Source organism: Microtus ochrogaster, unplaced genomic scaffold (assembly GCF_000317375.1).
Source record: "Microtus ochrogaster isolate Prairie Vole_2 unplaced genomic scaffold, MicOch1.0 UNK1, whole genome shotgun sequence".
In the NCBI taxonomy this organism is placed as follows: domain Eukaryota; kingdom Metazoa; phylum Chordata; class Mammalia; order Rodentia; family Cricetidae; genus Microtus; species Microtus ochrogaster.
The window spans coordinates 40,753,615-40,773,799 of NW_004949099.1; the positions used below are offsets into that span (position 1 = coordinate 40,753,615).

Sequence of the window (20,185 nt, forward strand, 5' to 3'; positions counted from 1 at the left end):
CCAGCCTGCCTCCCCCATGAACAGCCAAGCCCAAGGCCCCTCTGCATCTGACCCCTGCTGGGCACCATCACTCCACAATGGGCTCCGTCTTTCAATGGACCCCGAATGTCTCCCCCATGGGAGATAACACAGGTGATAGTCCAGAGGCCAAAGAATAATCCAGAAACAAAGACCAAATATTCCACCAAGCCTGACACTGTCTTTCTATCCTGTGGAATTTCTGTTTCCATACTCAGACAAGGGCTGGAAGGACTCCGTCAGACCCTCAGACCAGGGCATTCAGACTACAAGCAGTCTCCTGGCTATGTACATAACCCTGTCGGTCAGTTTCTGTCCTCCTCCCCAGCACCCTCACCTCCGTAGCTCCAGGACCTTCTTGTCCCCTCAGGCAGGACCTAGACCATCCACAGTATGCTAGAACTGACTCAATTTCCCAGCTGCTTCTTCCATGGAACGTATTTCCGATGAGCAAACACAAGCAGGGGCGTCACTCCACAATTTTCTGACCCACTGTGGCTTCCTGCTACCCACTCCGCCCCCTGCACCCACCGTTACATCCCACAGCACCAGGAACACAGTATCCTGTATTGCTTCTTTCTCATGTGTGTTTATTGAGTGCCCACAGAGCCCATGGTACTGTGCTCAGGATTCAGAGCCACAGTCTAGCCAAAACGAGACCAGAGCTAGTACACAGAATGCTTCATAGCTGCGTAACATCTGTTAAGGGATCGGGATGGGGAAAACTAATCACGAAACAAATTCCTATTCAAAAGCAACAGAACCTCCTCTGAGAGTAATATAGAGTCTAGGCACAGACACCCACACTCACGCATACACACGCGTGCGCGCGTGCACACACACACACCTCAGCATGAATACCCAAATAGGCCCACTTAGTTGTATATGCGTGCATATACAAATGTTTGTGGGCTTGTAAATTAATATAGAATCTGTATGCACACACGCTCATGTGTGTGCATGCACAAGTGCTCACACATACATACACACTCACACACACACACACACGCCACTGCACAGACAGAGAATCTGGCTTATGCTATCAAAGACACTACATCTCCAGGTTCTATTGGAAGTAATCTGTCCTAGATGTCTGCAGCATGCAAAACTTGGAAGATCCATAGAGTCAGTTTAGGAGGACAATGGGGGCACACGGGTAGGCTTCCATCCTCGGAGCCCCCACCACAGCACAACAGGCAACAGCAAAGCCTTTGTGAAGGGCTCCAGGGGCAGAGTGGAGGAGCTGGAGGCTCCCTGTCATGGTGGGGCCCGGGAGAGCTCTGGCAAGTTCACCTATCTTCAAGGCAGAGTGCAAAGCTCCGGTTATCGAGTGTGGTCCTCCTAACAGTGTTCCTTGGGGCAGCATGGCAGACGGAAGTGAGTGCCTCTTCTCGCTTGCTCTCTGCAGCTTCCCATGTGTGCTAACGCATTTTGTAGTCATTAGATACAGATGTTTCACACAGCTGTCCCTTAAAATCCAAGTCTACTGTGAAATCGAGGTCTCGCTGTGAAGAAAGAGCAAAGAGCCACAGTGTCAATCTGGGGAGGAGGTCACAGCCCTTCTCAGGCCTAGGACTTCTACTGGAGCCCCAGGAAGTCATGGAGTTTCTAGCTAAGGGGTCTCCACAGTTCTCAGGAATCCATTTCGGTGCCCCATTAACCTAACAGGAAGGGCGCTGACAGCTAACCTAAGCCTTCCTGTCCACACACGAAAGCAGTCCCAGGATTTTCTTCCTCTAGGTGATAACTGAGGAAGGTAATGGGTCTGGCTTGACATCACCCTCAACCATCCTACAGGTTTTCAGTGTCTGTGCAGATACGGGGACATCTCAGAAAGGTTCCACCAGGCCAATTGGAGAAATGCCCAACCAACATTCCTTCTGTACCAGACACTTGAGCATTTACTGGCTCAGCTCGTCCTAAATGAGGCAGAGCTCATTTATGCAATATCCGTTCTCCAAAGTTCTCCTGTGAGCTTCTGGGAGCTGTCCTCAAGGTTGAGGTCAGAGTCCAGAAAGCCTCTAGCCACTGGGGTTTGGAAGAGTCTACAATGAGGTCGTCCAATTAGGCCCGGTCACCTGCAAACACAGCTACTGCCTGCCTCTCCCAGAAGCTTCTCATTTGTACACAAGACATTAGACCAGGCAGGTGCCTTCTGGGAGCTCCCTGGGAGTCAGACCCATGTGTCCCTTCTCCTCAGTGGTCCTGGCGTGCAAGGCTCCCTCAGACTCACCACATTTTTGGCATTTGGCTTCATGGATATGGTCCCGTAGATTTCCTCCCCCCTCCGGACAGTGAGGTAGTCTTCCAAGTAGAAGACGGTCTGCTTCCAGTGGGTGTAGGGAGCATCGGGGGCTGGTGGGGCACACAAGAGAGGGAAGAAGAAAGAGGCAGAGATGAACAAGAGTCAGCTGAGGCCCAGGACCCACACAGAAGACCAGAGCTTGCCATGGCCAAGGGCTCTAGCAAGCCAAAGAATGCCAAACATGGGCCCAAGCATGGCAAACGTGGCTCTGCCAGATCATGCCTTTCCCCCATTCCTTCTGCCTTGCTAAACCATTAGATTACATCCGTAAAGCCAGGCACCCAGGTCACTTGTTTTTTCACTTCTTCCTCCTGAGGCTGTCAAAGTCCAGCTAGCAAAGTATTGAAGTCCAGCAATCAAAAGCCTCCTTTGGCTCACCTAATTAACACGCCCAATCAAAATTAACCAACTCACCCTGCCATTGGCTTTCCCCGTTCCCTTTATAAACTACCATTTGCCTATGGGCCACATCTGCCTCCCCTCTATCCAGAGGCAGTCTGTTTTCTCTGTGGGACAAATACCCCTGCCCCCTTTCACTTGTTCGCTACTCCTTTCCCCTTGTCCTTGACCTCCTGTCTTTGTCTCTTATTCTCTGTCCTTTATCCCAACTCCTTTGTGTTGAGAACTTGGTCTCAGGGTTTCTTGTGCTGGCGCTTGTCCTTTCACGGAGGACTCTGTGACTTCTGCCCATACCCCGGTACTCAAGGGCTCAGGCGTCTAGACCAAGCCACAGAACTCCTGACTCAGGGCCAGCCCCACTGAACTGGTGACCTTAGTGAGGGTTCAGAAGAGAGGCAGCCTTGTGCCAGGGGGCAGCTGGCATGCTGAAAGCCCCCTCAGCAGCTAATCCCGTGCGCACACACGAGCCTCCTCCCTACGCTCCCATGTTAGCACAGTGAGGCATAAAGAGGAGCCCATCCTCTCTCCATTGTTTGTAGATGTATGACATCATTTGTGCAAACTCTACAGCTCAACCAGTCTCCCAGCTTTACCAATACCTCTCCTTTTTATTCCGCATCCTTTGAATAACTTCTCTTGCCCAGGTGTTTGCCCTGCTGCTGTACCCAGCACCCTGGCCCAGTCCTACTGTAAATGCCAGCTGTGCCTTTGCAATAGGACCAGGAAGAATGAGGTGCTTCTTCCCCAGATCACCCCCCCCCCTGTATAGTTCAAGGCCATAATGATGCTTGTGTATCCCTGGTAATTGCCACTGGACCCGTGTAGTCTCCAAATAAGATGGAGGGGCCTATATCTTGGGATGCAGTCCTTTTCTTTGGTAGTGACTGCCTCTGGAGCACTCTCCCCACTCCCTGCATCCTCATTCTTCAAGGCCAGCCTTCCTGGACCACTCCAGCCTGGATCCGGTGCTCCAAGGGCATCCAGAATTAATGTCATGACACTGTCTAGCATGCCTCAGAGTGAACACCTGCTCCTCGCTCACTTAGATCCTCTGTAGGTTCTCAGAGAGTGGAACCAGGCCAGCCTTGCCTACCACTGCTTAGCTCTCACCAAATTCAATCTCGAAGCTCCGAATCGAGTGTCAAGTGAACACTGTTAAGTGAACAGTGTCTAGAGCCCAAAGCCAGCATCTTCAGCATCTTGTGATATGTGGTGTGCCCAAAGATGGTCAGCTAAAACCTGTGGGCTACAGAAGGCTCACTTTAGGGTGAGTTCCTCTTGGCTTAGACCCTCGTCTTCCCCCGATGGACTTTCGTTCTCACCTAAAACCAATGCTAATAGCAGCAAGACTTGGGAAGGGCATAAGGGCCTTCAAACACATCGAAGATTTTTTTAACTTATTTATTTACTAAAGATTTCTGTCTTTTCCCCGCCACCACCTCCCATCACATCAAAGATTTTTGCAGGGGAGACTCTGCCTTACATACAGCTTGGGGAATTACTAGGAGTGAGTTGTGTACCTGCGGGAGGAATTGGAATTGTCTCATAACCACAGGAACGGAGTGGCTTGTTCCTCCGCAGAGGGTTGAGGACACCAACTGATGTCCTCAATTGTCATGTGCCAAGTCAGACCTAAAATATCTTTCAAAAACCCCAAGATCTATTTTAGCAATGGCAAAGGACCCCCACCCCTACCCCTTTGTTCCTTGCAGTGAGCTGGCTTGATCAAATGTCAGTGGTCAGATAGAGATGGGACAGCCTTCAGTGTGTGCATTTGGAAATCAATGAAAACTCAAGGTTACAAGAGAAGACATAGCCTGAGCCTCTGGAGGGGAAGGAAGACCGAGATACCATAGCCTGTGCCTTGCAGACCCTGGGACCTCAAGGCCGCCTAGTGCTAACCCAGGCATGCTGCTCTCTACAAACCACCTGCTCTCGGCATGCTTCCTGCCAATTACCTCTAAATAAACTGTCAAAAGACAAACTCTGGCTGTGTGTGCAGAAAGCCGGAGTGTGACTGACAGCACCCTCACCCCCATCTCCACCTCCACCCACTCAGGCAGGTGTCTCTCCCATTCCTAAAGACCTTCAGCTAAGGGGATCTGAGCTGCTTCCTCTGTCACCCAATCAGAGATGCCAACGGTCTGATTGTCACTGGCTTAGGTCTGCTGCCGGGTGAGGTTAGTCGGCCTCTACTGGATGACGCCAAAGCCAGAGTGCCATCCCCGGATGGAAGAAATATTGTTTCAAAAGGTTTTCCAAACATCATTTTCATAGTGGAACCAGCAACCATGGCCTAATGGTCGCAACGTGCTTTCTCGTCTGAGTTTTCTGCCACGTCCAGTAGGAAAAGCACAATTCAGAAGCTTGACTCTGCTTCATTTTTGCATTTCTAGATCAATAATTCTGGGGAGGTAGTACACCAAGGGGATAGACATGTCACGACACAATATCTGTCTCCATGGCTGAAGTGTCCATCTTCTTTTGCATTATCCGGATGTGGTGGGAAGAACAATGGGATCTAGTTCTGTAGTATTGTTGCCATAGGTTTGTACTGTGACTCTGGAAATCCTAGGCCATCACATGGAATATAGGCCATGCTGCTTATCCCCTCAGGTAAGGGTGAGATGGATGTAAAGAGTCTCTGCCTGGGGACACAGTCCATGTCTGTTCACCCAGCACAATCAGGACCAGCTCATCTTTTCACTTTCCAAGGCTTCCTGAGTCATATGGACACCCCACTTACAACCTATTAGTTATAACAAAACCACATCAGGGGATTCGCTAAGCGGCGGCCACTGATAGTGAGTCATTGCAGAAACTGGTATGTAAGTAAGTATCCATCCATAAACTGCGGGAGGACTCCCTGCAAAGATACACTGCCTCACTCCGGTGCTCTAGAATGCCTGAGCCGTATCTGGAATGCTGCAATGCACCCGGTGGCTCTCACACTATACCATGCGTTCAGGACTCTGGATGATGTCTACAGCTCTCTTTGTCAGTGACTAAGTGTCCCTCCCTCCCCAGTCCCAATCCACGACCCAGGATGGCACAGCTTTCAGTCATTATGAAGATGGGTTCTTCTTGGGAATATTCTGGACCCACATGTCTAGACCCACACATCAGCTTAGCCTCCCCGGTTCTAGGTTACTGATGACTTCCGCTCTCCATTTGAGGTGAGTATGACCAATGCTATCTGCAATGCTGCAAGGATAAGAACATGCACGTAAAGGTCTTCGGCTTAGGGTTCCTGTCTTTCACCAGGCGTGGCTCTGAATTTGTCCAGCAATGCCCAAGATGAACATGGCTTTTGCATCCTCATCCTTCCTGTAGACCCAAAGCCCTTAGAAGACCATCGGGCAAGCAGTGGGTAGTGCAAGCAGCCCTGTGGGAGCTATGGGCTTTGGTGAAGAGTGGAAACACGGGGAGCCATGAGCGCCACTGGGAGTGGCCTCTCGTGAAATTATCCTCCTATGCTCTGAGGAAGAGAATTCAGCTTCCTGTTTCACTTCCTAGCAGTTAAGTAGTTAGATTTCTTTGTAGGCTGTAAAATTTCTAGCTGTATATTTAGAGTTGCATTGTCTAGCGAGCTTCTTGGAAATTAAAGACGGTGTACAGAGAGGTTTTCTCGACCTGGAAAATGACTCAGTGCCACAGGATGGCAAATCTGAAAAGAGGCTGCTTGAAACCCACAAAGTCACCCGCTCAAGGGCATCTCTGGTGATTAACATCCTACCTGATATTTGAAGCCAGCTCCCCTTAGGGCCACTGCCTTCTGCCCACCTTGCAGCTTCCCTGGATTGTACGGCAGCATCAGATCTCCTCCCACCCTTAAGGGGATGAGTTCAAGGGGACGGGGACAGCTGTGCCCATGGCTGGCAGAGCTTTGGATGCCTCTGCCCTATGCTGTAAAGCAGCCAGAACCATTAGCGGAAGCATTTTCGAGCTACACAGTATGTGATTTGCTTTTGTGAGTGCATCCCCCAGAGCTGGCTGCACTGAGTCTGAGATGTAAAACTCAGTGGGGAAACAACAGGGAGGGGCACCTGCCGGGGAGGAGAGGAAAGCATCCACAGATTCCTACAACCAATATCTTGTTTTCGCACATGCATGATTGTATGAAAACTCTTTTTACCATAGCCAGGATGTAAGAAAACATAACTTAGGATAATGCCTTCGGGACTGGATGGCTAGAAATGAAACATTTAGAGAAAAAATTAAGAGATACCAATAGCATCTAGGCCACTAAGTTCTGAGGTGAGCTCGCAGGGAGTTCTTCTGTGAATACAAATTAGTTTATTTACATTTATTAATTATAAATATAACCCTATATCATTTATTCATCATCCATTTTAGCTGATATTTATATTTTAATTAAGTATTGCTCAACAACTCCTGCACTTACATTCCAACAGAAATAAATTTGTTTCCAGCTACTCTTTGCATTGTAGTTAATAATTTAGTTCCATTCTAGTTAATAATTCATCTCCATCCTAGTTATTGAGTTAGGTGGTAAGTTCATGAGTACTCATTATATTAATAAACAAATAAGCCAAAAGTGAATCATGCATAGGTTGTCCAATTGTGATAATATGTCTTGAACCAAACACTGGGATTTATCAAATTATATACATCTATGAGCCTAAAACACAAAAGAAATTACTCTGCCAGTGACCAGAGTGAAGATTCGGAGTAGAGTCCACTGCCAAGCCCATGTGGTCTAGCAAAATCTTTGACACACTAAACTGATGCTAAGCTCCCAAGAGAGCGAAGAGACTAACCAACTGCACTGTTTCCTCTGACTCTCAGCAAGCAGGATAAGAGGACACGAGAGGCATGAAGACGTGGTGAGGGCAGAGGGCACGCCCTGGTGAGGAGGCAGGCTTGCCCTCACAGAGGGAGTCTGGCTCAGTGGAATCCTCAGCTGTCTAGTTCAAGATGATCTTTCTGGAGGGCAGTGTTTCTCAAACTCAAATAGGAAGCATGGATACCTGCAGGCTTTGCCAAGGCACAGAAGGCTGGACCAGGGTTTCTGAGCTGGTAGTTCTAGGGAGAGGCCATCCTAGATTCGAGGGTTGCTGAGGCTATTGTCCACAGAAAGTTCTTTGAGGGTCACTGCACTGAGACACGGGAATCAAAGATTTTAGGGCCTACAAACAACCTTCTTGAGCCCAGCTTTGTGAAGTTCAGATTCCACCTGGACTCACCATTGGCTTTCATCTTGAGCGGCGCAATGGTAGGGGGATGGTCCACATACTGAGGGGACTGAGCCTGGTGCACATACTTCAAGTCCTCACCTTCTTTCAGGAAGCCCAGAAGCAACAGCTTTGAGTCTGGGCTGAGCTTTTCCAAGCCTCCCCCTCATGGGGCCATCAGAATGTCAACCCAGCCACCACAGAGCCAAGGGATCAACTCTAGACAGAAGTCCAGTAGGGTGCTGGGATCAGAAGTAAATCACTTGATGGGAAGATAAGCCTTAGTGAGACTCATGGGCCAGGACCTATGCTTTAGACACCCACAGCTTCTTCTAGAGTGCCCCTGCAATGGCTCTCTCATCACCCACAGGACAGGCTCTGCGCTATCATCATCGGGAGATGGGAGAGACAGAGCTGGATGCCATGAATCCCCCATTACCACCCTCCCCTCTCCATTGCTAGACTGTGTCTCCTTTATCCTTCAAGTTTAAATACCATCTGACTTCCCCTATCCAGGCTGCTCCTACCCCCTGGGAAAAAGAGCTCAGCTCATCTACTGACCCTTGAAGGAGGGTAGCCCTCATCAATGGCCCAGATCATGGGGATCTCTGGTATTTCCCAGGGCCAAAAGAGCACCTGTTTGGCCTGGATGATAGAGCCCAGGAGACACTAGTCTTTGTAGTCAGAGGTTGTACACTGGATGTAGGAGAACATTTTCTGGGATTTGGACAAGATTGTTTGTTTGTTTTGAGACAAGGTCTCCCTCTTTATCCCTGGCTAGTCTGGAACTTGCTGTGTAGACCAGGCTGGTCTCAGACTCAGAGGCCATTTGCCTCTACCTCTCAAGTATTGGGACTGTGTGTGTCACCACACTTGACCTAATGTTGAATTTGCTTAAAAGGGTTCCTGCCTCCTGTCCACAGGTAAAAAGGCATCTCTGTCCCCATGTAGCTAAGAAATAAGGGGTTATACCTGCTAGAACTTTCCCCTTGCCACTAGCACACCTACCTACTCAACCCCTGAGGGCACACGCCCAGTTTCCAGGGACTCATATGAAGGGCATTCAGCCTCTAGACCTTTATCCTGGCAGCTCAAGCAGACTATTGCAGAAAGAGAAGGGTAATAAAAGCCCTCTGATAAAGGACCCTTCCGTTCCTGGGTCACAGCCCAAATGAGCAGGCAAAAACAGTGGCCCAGTGATAAAGAAGTGCCCTGAGCCTAAGGCATAGGAGGGAGCTCAGAATGGCTGTCCTGTAGGTGGGAAAGATGGGAAAAAAGTTGGGCATGCCCAACAAGGAGAAGTCTGAGGGCCCACTAAAGGGCCAGGGCCAAGCCACAGAACTCTCTCTAGTCAGGCCCAAAGGCAGTGAGGTGCCTCTTAAGGCAGACTAGGCAAAGGGCATGATTTGAATGTGTCTGCCAAAGTAAGTGTGTTGGAAATGTGGTCTTTAGAGAGTATATCGATGTTAAGAGCTGAAATCTTTTAGGGTGGTGAGTATCTGGGTCTTGGGGTTCTATCCTCACGAATATACTAATCTGTTCATAGATAGGTGTACCTGTGGGTTATCATATGTCTTAGTTATTACTGTAAAGAGACACCATGACCACGGCAACTCTTATAAAAGAAAGCATTTAGTTGGGGACTTGCTTACAGTTTCAGAGGGTGAGTCTGTGATAATCCTGGTGGAAGTCATTCAGGCATGGGGCTAAAACAATAGCATAGCTTTGCAACCTGACCCACAGGTAGCAGACAGAGAGAGACTGGTCCTCGTGGGCTTTTGAAAGCTCAAGGCTCAGTCTCAATGACACACCTCCTCCAGTGAGGCCATATACCCTAACCCTTCCCCAAAAGTTCCACTCCATGGTGACACCGCATTCAGATATATGGGCCTATGGGAGCCATTCTTATTCAAGCACCACTTCATAGGAGTGGGCTACTGCACAGGAAAACTCTCTCTCGGGCTTTCTTTGTTTCACCTTTGGTACCATTTTCCATGTTATGATGCAACACAGAACTCCCATCAGATGCCAAGCTAATGCCAGCACCATGTTTTCAGACTTGCCAACCTCCAGAACTGTGAGTCAAATGAGTTATCCAGACTCAAATGTTTGGTTATAGCAACAGAAAGCAGACAGAAATAGTGGAAGTCATCTTCTGGGAACACAACCACAGACTTAGTGATGAATGGACGCAGGTGGGAAAAAACAGGAAGGAAAGAGAGAGACCAGTTCATAGCCCAGAGGGAGATATGTCAGTCTTACATAGAGGCCGTCACCTCTGCACACACTTCCCACATGTCATATAGGCTGTCCTGGGGCCAGAAGGGGCTTCTGTCAGAAACCCTGTGCTGTTCTTACCCCTCACACAGAATCTTTTCACAGATGCCAATCAGACAAACATATAGTAAAATCTCCAGAAGACAGGCCCAGTGAGATAGATCAGAGGCCAGAGACTCTTGTCACATAAGTCCAGTGACCTTAGTTTGATCCTTTGAACCGGCGTAAAGGTAGAAGGAAAGAATCAACTCAGAAACGTCTTCTGGCCTCCACAGGCACAAGCATGCCACAACACATCATAACACACTTTGTAGTAATAATAATCTTCTTACCCAGGCCGTGTCTCCTACCTTGCCCTCCCCCAGTATTAAGCAGGGCATCATAAATGAGCATAGTGGAGGTGTCAGGGGATGAGCCTGCCCTCATTATCAGCCACTTGCAAACCCAGGAACAGAGACAGCAAGACTTGGATTATTACTCAAAACAGTGAGATCTAAGTCTATCTCCGGCCCCAGGTGGAGACATGACATTCTGGACTGCCGGGAATTGCCTCCATCAGATTGGCCAGTGGGTGTGTCTATGACGTATTTTCCTGACCATTAATTCATGCGGGAAGATTCAGTCACTGTGGATGGTACCATAGCCAGGCAAAGTGTATCTGGGATGTATAAAAAAGGGCGTGAATGTGAACCGGAGAGCCAGCCAATATGCAGTGTTCCTTCAGTTCCTGCTCTGTGTTCTTGCCTATGCTTCCCTTGGTGATAAACAAGCTGTAGGAGTAAACAAACCGTTTCTGCCCCAAGATGTTTTGTCCATGGCATTTATCACAGTAACAGAACACAAGCTCAGACAGCCTCCATTTTCATGTGCCCACACACGTGAGCATGCATGAACACTCAAACTCCCTTGGTTTAAGGTAGACCTAAGTATGTAAGTCAGAGTGAGGATCTCCATGAGCACTGGCCATACTTGTCTCTCCAGAGTGTCTTCCTGTACAGTGGCCCCTTTAATCACCCTCTGCTCTCACCCTCAAAAGTACCTCATATTGCTTTGCAGTGAGTTCAGCCCGTATTCTGTAACTATACCATGTCTCATAGGAATTCTTCCCTTAAGGACAACAAGGATGGAAGAACAGAAGGAAGGCCAGAGCGAGCTCCTGGTGGCACCCATGCCAGCTCTCAACTCTGGAAACTCTACCCCTATCATGTTTGCCTTTCCCTTAAGAAGTCAAGAGAGCAGGGGCTGCATCCTCTCCTCAGATGGAGGAAGCACGTGAGATGCCAATGATGTCTGGCCAAGTCAAGGCCAGTTCTGGTTTCTACCCATAAGCCTCAAGGAAGCACAGAGGGAAAGCTACTCAAAACTCACCTGTAGAAAAACCCATTTTCTTGTGGCACTTGGTAAATTCAATATTAAAATAGGTGACAAGGGCATGGACATAGTCATTGCGCTGTATCTGCAGGCAGAAGGCAGATGTGAAGGACAGCTCTTCCGTCTTCACAGTGTAAATGTCCACTTCCTGCAGCCCAGAGGAGAGAGAAAGCAGAGGCTGACAACCTCTGTCTTGCCAGAGGGCCCAGCAACCTCACCCCTAGAGAAATTGGATCAGCCACTACTTTGGAGTGACTTCCAGACCCACCCACCACCCTCGCAGCTACCTCCTCCATCTCTTCTAAGGGACGGATGCTTGGAGAATGGTGTGAATGGAGTTGCATCTAAAGCTGAGCAGAACTGAACCAGGAAGGTACGTCTGCTAGGGGAGGAGGCCAGAGGGGCTGAAGGTTGAGCTAGGAGTGATCTAGGAGACCACACATCACCAATGCAAGTTAGAGTGTCTTCCAGTGGCCAGCCAACCGTTGCTACCAGCCTCCAGTCATTCAGAAAGTGTGCCCCCCCCAAACCACCCCACTTAGCATCTTTATTACCTGGGAGAAAATTCTAAGAGGGACAAGGAGAGTCACTGCAGACTTAATCAAAACATCAAAACGGCAGGGCCCTCCAGGGCCCTCTCAGAATTTTCTTGGCCCCCACCATTTTTTTTTTTATTCAAGTTCTCCAAGTGTCACCTCAGGACTGAAGCATAAATGGACTGGAGGACATTCCGCTGACCATTTATAACAAGGCTGGACAGGTTTAAAAATTAAATAAGAGGGGGAAACAGGAGGCGAGAAGTCTCAGTCTGGACTGGGGAGAGGCAGAACACAAAGAACTAATAATTCTCGCAAGTTCAGTGGGAGAGTGACTGAAAATCGATGTTGCGTGGGGAGCAAGTGCAGGGGACAGCCGGTTCTTCTGCATGAGAAGGATGCTGAATGACCTCTTGTTCATTGGCCGAGGCAAGAAACCCTACTGGGGACTTAAGAGGCAGATGCCAATGAGACTTAAAGAACTTTCCTGTTGGGGTGTATGACAAGAACCACTCTTTAGGGGAACTCTGGAAGAAACAGACAGGTACCTGTGTGCCTGCTGCCTCCAGGTAGTGCTCCAGATCCCCAACAATAAGACCCATGAAGAGACAGAACGACACTGGGCAAAGGGTTCCCATCTCTCTGTGTTTTCAGGGTCATTCGGAAGAAAGGGGTTACAAAGGTCATAGGACTTGCAAAGAGGAAATGGAGTCACAAAAGCCAACCAGGTCTCCTGATGTGATGGGGCCTGAGTGAGCCACCATGACCCATGGGGAAGGAGAAACGCTCTCAGACTGGCCAGTAAAAGGGCAGATGCAGGGTTAGAAAGTGAAGCCCTCTGGGAGTTGGCAGCAAGCGGCTGGACTGCAGGGTCGGGTGGAACCTTCCGTGAGATCAACACTATATGGTTTCTAGAGCCCAAAGACAGAGAATGAGAGCTAATAAAAGGGTAAGCCTTGGGTCAGAGGGGCCACCATCGATGGTCCAATGCATCCCATCCATCCTGAGTGACACCTTGACCTTTGTGGACAGTCCAAGGATGCATGATGTGGGAGTGTCATATATCAATCTGTTGATTTCATTGGTTAATCAATAAAGAAACTGCCTAGGCCCCTTGATAGGCCAAGCCTTAGGTGGGTGGAGTTAACAGAACAGAAGGCTGGGAGAAAGAAGCTGAGTCAGTGAGTAGCCATGATTCTTCTCCTCCAGGCAGACACAGGTTAAGATCACTCCTGGTAAGCCAGCTCATGGGCTACACAGATTAATAGAAATGGGTTAGATTAATATGTAAGAGCTAGCCAATAAGAAACTGGAACTAATGGGTCAGGCAGTGTTTAAAAGAATACCGTTTCCGTGTAATTATTTCGGGTAAAGCTAGCCGTGCGGGCTGCCAGTTGCTGGGGACGCAGCCCCGCCGCTCTTAATACTACAGATGCAGATCCTCTGCTCACAATACAGTGCCTTCCAGGTCCAGGCATCTTCAGCAGCAATGGAGAGATCACAGCTGTTTGCCTTCTGTCTACAGGGCCAGCTGAATGTCTGCTCCTACTGATATGGATGCCCTTTACCCTCCTGCTGGGAATCACAAGCTGTTGGGTTCTGTCTGCATCCAAGGCTGCTCTCTTCCCCATCCCTTTGACAGAGACCCTGCCTAGGAGGGGGGGGGCATTGTTCCAGGGCAGGAAACCACTTCAGAGGAGATGTCAGACGTTCACGGTCCCTCCAAGTCACAATTCATCCACAAGTTCCCTGTAGCTCCAGAATTCAAGAGGATGTCTCAGGGAACTGAGCAGTGACTAATGGTGTACATAAATGCTTAGTGACTTTGCTGCCTGCCTCTCATGCGGGTCCCCTCACAGTCCCTGACTCTTTCTCTTTCGGTCTTCAGCCATCAGCCCAGCTTGACTTTTGGCTCTTATGTAGGGGCTTTGTCACCTCCATCCTCAGCCCCTGCCATTAGAATGGATCCTTTTGGGGACAAGAGCCATACCTCATTGTCATGTGTGTCCTTGGTATATAATTGAGCACTAACAGGTGCGTGGGCTCACCATTCTCTCAGAACAGATCTCCCTGGCTGGAGTTGTTCCTGCCTTCCTGGACTTTCTTTCCCAATCACTCACCCACTCAAATTGTGTCACTCTTGGTCCTTAGCCTTCAGTGACTCCCTGTGACTTATGCCAGCTTAGGTAACTCTCCCCATCTATTACTTCCTTTTCTGTCACTTTAAAAACACATATGCACACATGCACACACACATATGTTCATAAATGCACACATACACATAGATACACATACAGACACATATAACCGCATATGCACACATTACTCAGTGAGAACTTAAATAAACGTCTACCTCCCCACCTTTTAGTTGGTTCAAAAGTCGTTAATTTGGGAGACTATGCAGTCATCAACATGTTGATGGCTTCACACTGGCTTTGCTCCAAGTGACACTCTGAATGAAGCCATCCTGTTGTGTGAAACCTGCATTTCTCTGTCTAGCCTGACTACAGTTCCATGTCTCTGGCCCTTCGGGAGAAGTGGATCTTCTCTATCCCCCAGGATCTTCCAGCAAAGTCGTCCTTTGCCATCTTCCCCATTCTTTGGAGGGAACAATGCTTTCATTTTATAACAATTAGCTGCAGAATTGACTTCTCCTGGGGAAAGGAATTACAAAAACAAACCAGGAGGCACAGATTTGTAGGGTTTGTTGAGACAGGGTCTCACAGAGACCAGGCTGGTCTCCATCTCCTTAAGTAAATGATGCTGATCTTGAATCCTGATATCTTGCCTCTACCTCCCTAGTGCTGGGAGTACAGGTATATCCCACCATGCCTGGCAGAGACTTTCTTATCAGTAACTTAACTTCAGATTTACAGAATCCAACACAGCCAGTCACCACAGTGGACAGCAGTCTGCACATCAGAGAGGACCACTGGTAGTTTAGATCCTGAAGTTCACTTGTCTCATGTGCCCTCTTGTTTCCCCATAACAGCCTGCAAACCCAAGGCAAGATGAGCTGGCTGCTGTTCAGGGTTTTTTTTCCTTGACCTGACCTGGAGTCATTAGTCTTTACCAGTGATGAGCAACAAACGTGTATTCATGGCTACATACATGAATATACCATAAATACACCCACACCACATACACACACATAAACATAAACACACCACACACATACACACACCACACACACATATATAACACAACAAGACATACACACACACCACACATCATATATACACACACCACACATACACACACGCACATATACAACACACACCACACACAGATATACACACACCACACACATGCCACAAATACATACACACATATACAACACACAACACACACATATACACACACCACATGCCACACATACACACACCAAATGCACACACAGCACACACATACACACACGTATACACACACCACACACATGCCACACATACACACACCATGCACACATACACACAAACGCACACACCCACACACCACAAACAAACCATCTAGCAGGAATCCCATCTCCTTACAGTCAGTCTCTCAGATCATCCATCAACCAAATGTCATCTGTCATGTCTTGTGTTAGCTGACAGTGTTCCAAGGATCTTGGAGACATTTGCATCTTAATAGGGGCCTCTGAGGAAACAAAAGACTTCCAGGCAAAGGGCGATGAAGCTGTGCACCGAAGTGACAAGAGCAGAGGCAGATGGGTCCCATTAGTGGGAAGAGGAGCAGACCTGGCTAGGCTTGGGGAACACAAAGGCCCAGGGCTCAGGTGCATGCCCCAGTCCCAACTCAACCAGTCATCCACACTGATGCCCCTGAGCCCAAGCACTATGGCTGGAAGGGCTGTTTGTCTCTGTTTTGCACCCTTGAGACCTCAAGGAAATTCACTGCCTTGGCCTCAGGCAACCCCAGATAACACAGGGATCCTCCAGGAATGAGATTCAGAAGAGCTCCTGGCCTCCTCTACCCCTCCTCTCAATAATGTCACAAATAGATGTCTCCAGGCAGAAGTCTGGTCAAAACAGAGTCTTAATTATAATAAAGTGTCACACTCGGCAGTGTTAATAGCTATGAAAACAGCAATTAAGTGTGTGAAGAAGGGCAAGTGTTTTCCCAGAAGGCTCAGTGAGATGCTGCAGAGAGAGAGAGAGAGAGAGAGAGAGAGAGAGGTCTGGGGAGCCAGCACTGCAGGGGCAAGCAGTCCCCTCCTAGTTCGGAAAATGCAGATAGGAAGAGGGTCACAGTGCAGCCGTGAAAGTGGGCAAAGGGACAGCATCACAGAGTGGAGTCCCTGGTCCCCAGACATCTTCCGAGCACTTCTGCGTTTGCAGCAGGAGATCCAACACCCACCCTTCCCCAGGCTTCTTCCTTGTCTAGTCTGGCTGCTTGCCACACAGATGCACCCAGGTGCAGCCACGGCCAAGGATCTTGCTGCTGAGGTACGCATCTGGGAAGAGGGGAAAGGAGGAAAAGGAAAAGAGGTGCATGGGGGCTGAGGGTGGCGGATAATCTAGCAGATCTGTGAGACCACCGGCAGGTGACACATAGTACCACAGTGGCCACATAGCAATGAAATCTGTCAGGGACAGAAGGCCACCTAGTGCCAAGGACACGGACAGATTTTTGTTTTTAATCTCCAAGCTAAGCTGTTTTATTCAGATGCCTGGTGGTAGCCGTGACTGCTATGTGTTGTTTTGGAAAATTCAATAGCACTACTACCTCTTCTGAAATTAATCAACTTATTTGTTTGTTGGTTGATTTTTTTGGTTACTGAGGATTGAACTCTGTGCCTGGCACATGCTAGGCAAGGATTCTACCATTGAACTTCTAAACTGAATTCTCCCCTTCTTGCTTTGGTTTTTGAGACAGTTGCTCAAGAGGGTCCCGAACTCTCTATCTTCTCTATCCTCTTTAGGCTCCTGGAACATAGAGACTAAAGCTCTTATTCTGAATTTTGGGGGTGTGTGTCATGCCCTGAAAGTGAGCGTCTTCCATTTTCCTTGCTCTTGTTGAGAGTTCCAAGAGTAAAAGCCTCAGGGATATGGGTTTACAGGAAGAGGTGGGCATATTTCCTCACAATGGCACCTGCCAGTACCAGGGAGCCCATGAGCTAGGAGTACTGGGTGCCTGAGGATGAGAAGCCAAGAATCAGACCTGAAGCCAAACCTCTTAGGCAGGATGCTAAAAAGTGGGGGTCATCAGGTGACACCTTTTTCAGGTAGCTCTTTCTAATGTAGCTGGGATGATCAGGACCATAGGTCACAGTGGATCCTCTGTCCAGAAAAGGGGGAGTTCCTGGTGTGAGTGAGCAGTGTCCCTCAACTTTAGAGGCCATGAATTGGTCCTCACTTCTGCTAGAAAGGTTCCAATCCACGAGCCTCAGACTTTCAGAAAACAAGGGAGGCATGGGGACCCAGAGCAGACAAGGATGCCCCAGTCAAAAGAGAGAGACAGGTGGGATAATGAGGCTTAAATAGGCACTACGGGTTTAGTCCAGAAAATGAACTTGCATCCTATGAAGTGAATGTCTCTCTACCTCAAAGATTAAAGGTTGTCACATGTCACTTGTATCTGTTTCAATATCTCGTGTCAGCCCATAGGGGTGCTAAAACATAGAAGGGGGACCGAAAAGATCCAACTGGTCTCTGACAGTGGTGGCTCCTGGGAGGAGCTGAGGTGGGAAAGTGGTGGGGGTGGGTTCAACGTTTATTGTTACTCTTTGTGAGTAGACGTGTTCGGGTATTTAACAATAAGAATGGATTCAAGATGCTGACCAGCTAGCCATCGGCACTGAAGAAACCCTTCCAAGGAATGATTTCAGAGCACAGACAAAGGAGGAAGCTCCAGGATGGGGCCGAAGATTCCGTCCATACAAACCTACTGCGTACGTAGAGTGGCGCTATCATGAGGTCTTGGAAGTCTTCCCCAAGATGGACATTCAGCCTTGAATTACCCTGTTCTCTCAAGTCTCCATATTCCTCCTGCCTCCAGCCATTTGGTCCCTGATGCCCGCTCTTCCTCTCACCATACACCAGGGCCACCACCTTGGGTCCTACTCCCAACTGTGCCACTCTGGAGTCATCACAGCAGTTCTGCTTAGTAAGAACTTTTTTTTTTTGACTTGTCACCAGGTTCTGACCAAAATGGTCTAGCTGCCCTCACTGGGGAGCCATGCAGGAACTGACATTGCTCGGCTTTCCAGAGTAGCACAGCTGGGTCCTTAGCATACCCAGGCCCAACCCAGACAAATCTCCAGACCTTTATTAAACAGGCATTGGTCACCACTTGCTTTGGGTCCACGATGTCCACCAGGGGCTCCTTCATGGCGACATCCCGGATACAGGTCATGTCAAAGCCATAGACGTTCTCCCACCCTGAGGAAAGAGAGCGAGACATGAAGGCAAGAAACAGGACCCCCAAGCTCCCCCAATGGAATACGGTAAGCATCACACACTTGCAAGCAGAGCCTTGTGGGAAACCAACTGCTCATTCACACCTCTAAAAAAGACAAGACCCATTGTGTTAGCTCAGCCAGAGGTCAGAGAGACTGTGAAACTTCTGGAAGTTCATACATCTAGAAGGCAACAAGGCGAAGGCCCTTACACACAGGACCTGTGACTTCTGGCTTGTGCCTGCTGTCTCCTCTCCAGGCCATTCACTTCTCCATTTCTGGGCCTTTGCTCAACCTTTCTGTCCCCTACAGGTCCATATGAACCTTAATTGCAGTGGAGAGAAACAAGGGCTCATAAACGAAACAGACTCAGGTTTGAGTCCTGGCACCATAGCTTTTCTTCGGACACCAGGCAGACTCCTGCCCTGATCTCTCAGAACCCCAGCTTGATCAGTTGGTGGGTCCAGGAGAGTGCTCACCTTACCCCCCATGCCATCTGTCTGAAAAGCACTCGCTAAGGGTTCACCCCATAAAAAATCACCCTATGTGGGTGGCAATCAATCTTACAGGGCTCTGGGCCACTTGGACTATTCATGGAATGCTTTGGGAAGGAGAAAGAGTTAGGGTGTAGGACCTGATAAGTGAGTTTGAGTCTGAGGGCCTAAGACCACCCTTCATTGATGGTGCTAATTGCTATTACTGAGTCTAATATACCTTGGTCTAATATACCCAACAACCCCTTGAGGGTGCCTTGAAGTTACAGATGAGGAAACCAGCCTAGTTAAGTTGGCATCTGGCTCAAACACAAATGCTGAGCCAAAGTCACACACCAGCCCAAGGACACCAACATGGAGCTCGGAAAAGAGCCAAGCTGACCCCCTAACCTTCCAGCTGTGTCTCAGTGCAACAACAGCCAGGCATACAAAGTTCTCTCCCTCCCAAGAGGAGGGCCTGGCTGGGGCTCTGGTCCCTAGGAAGCTGGATCTCATCTGTTAATTCTAAAGCAGTTAGAAATGCTTTGAAGTAAAGATGCTTTTGTCTAAAATCTTATTAAATGTAAATTTTCTCTTAGTGTTCATCGCAGAAGTGGTGCCTTGAGGAGCTCAGGTCCCTGTGTGTGTGTTGCAGAGAGTGGGTGTGGAAGAGGGAGGTGTGAATGGCCAGTGAAAGAATTGCTGTTCTTTCCTAAGGTACACAAAGATCTCTGGGGTGGGGAAAGCAGCGGCGAGAACAATCATTTCCCACAGGGTGAGTGCCCGTGAGCTCCTGCTTGCAGAGAAGATGCCAGTCATGGCCATCCAATCACAGGAGACCGCTGACAAACTCCTGGTTGAGACCGACATTGCGGGGGCTGGGAAGTAGCTCATCTGGGAGAGGACTTGCCTGGCATGATGAAGCCCTGGGTTCCATCTCCAGGACTGCATAAAACTAAGTGTTTTATGCATAGAACTCAGAGGTGGAGGTGGGAAAACCAAGAGTTCAAGGTCAGCCTTGGCTACAAAGTGAGTTCTATGCCAGCCTGACTACAGGAAACTCTGTCTCCACGATAGACAGACAGACAGACAGACAGACAGACAGATAGATAGATAGATAGATAGATAGATGATAGATAGAGATAGATAGATAGATAGATGATAGATAGATAGATAGATAGATAGATAGATAGATAGATAGATAGATAGATAGA

At 48.7% G+C, this 20,185-nt stretch overlaps 1 protein-coding gene across 1 annotated transcript in view; it reads right to left on the bottom strand.

The window, feature by feature from the left end:
• Positions 1–593: 593 nt before the first annotated feature.
• Positions 594–20,185, bottom strand: part of Prmt8 (protein arginine methyltransferase 8) — an 87,596-nt gene continuing 68,004 nt past the window's right edge. Inside the window, exons 7-10 of the mRNA XM_005365276.2 lie at positions 18,366–18,481; positions 11,563–11,713; positions 2,252–2,373; positions 594–1,523 (exon numbers count right to left, since the gene is read on the bottom strand). Coding sequence (XP_005365333.1) covers positions 1,440–1,523; positions 2,252–2,373; positions 11,563–11,713; positions 18,366–18,481 — 473 coding nt within the window. The 3' untranslated portion in view covers positions 594–1,439. The remainder of the gene's footprint in view (positions 1,524–2,251; positions 2,374–11,562; positions 11,714–18,365; positions 18,482–20,185) is intronic.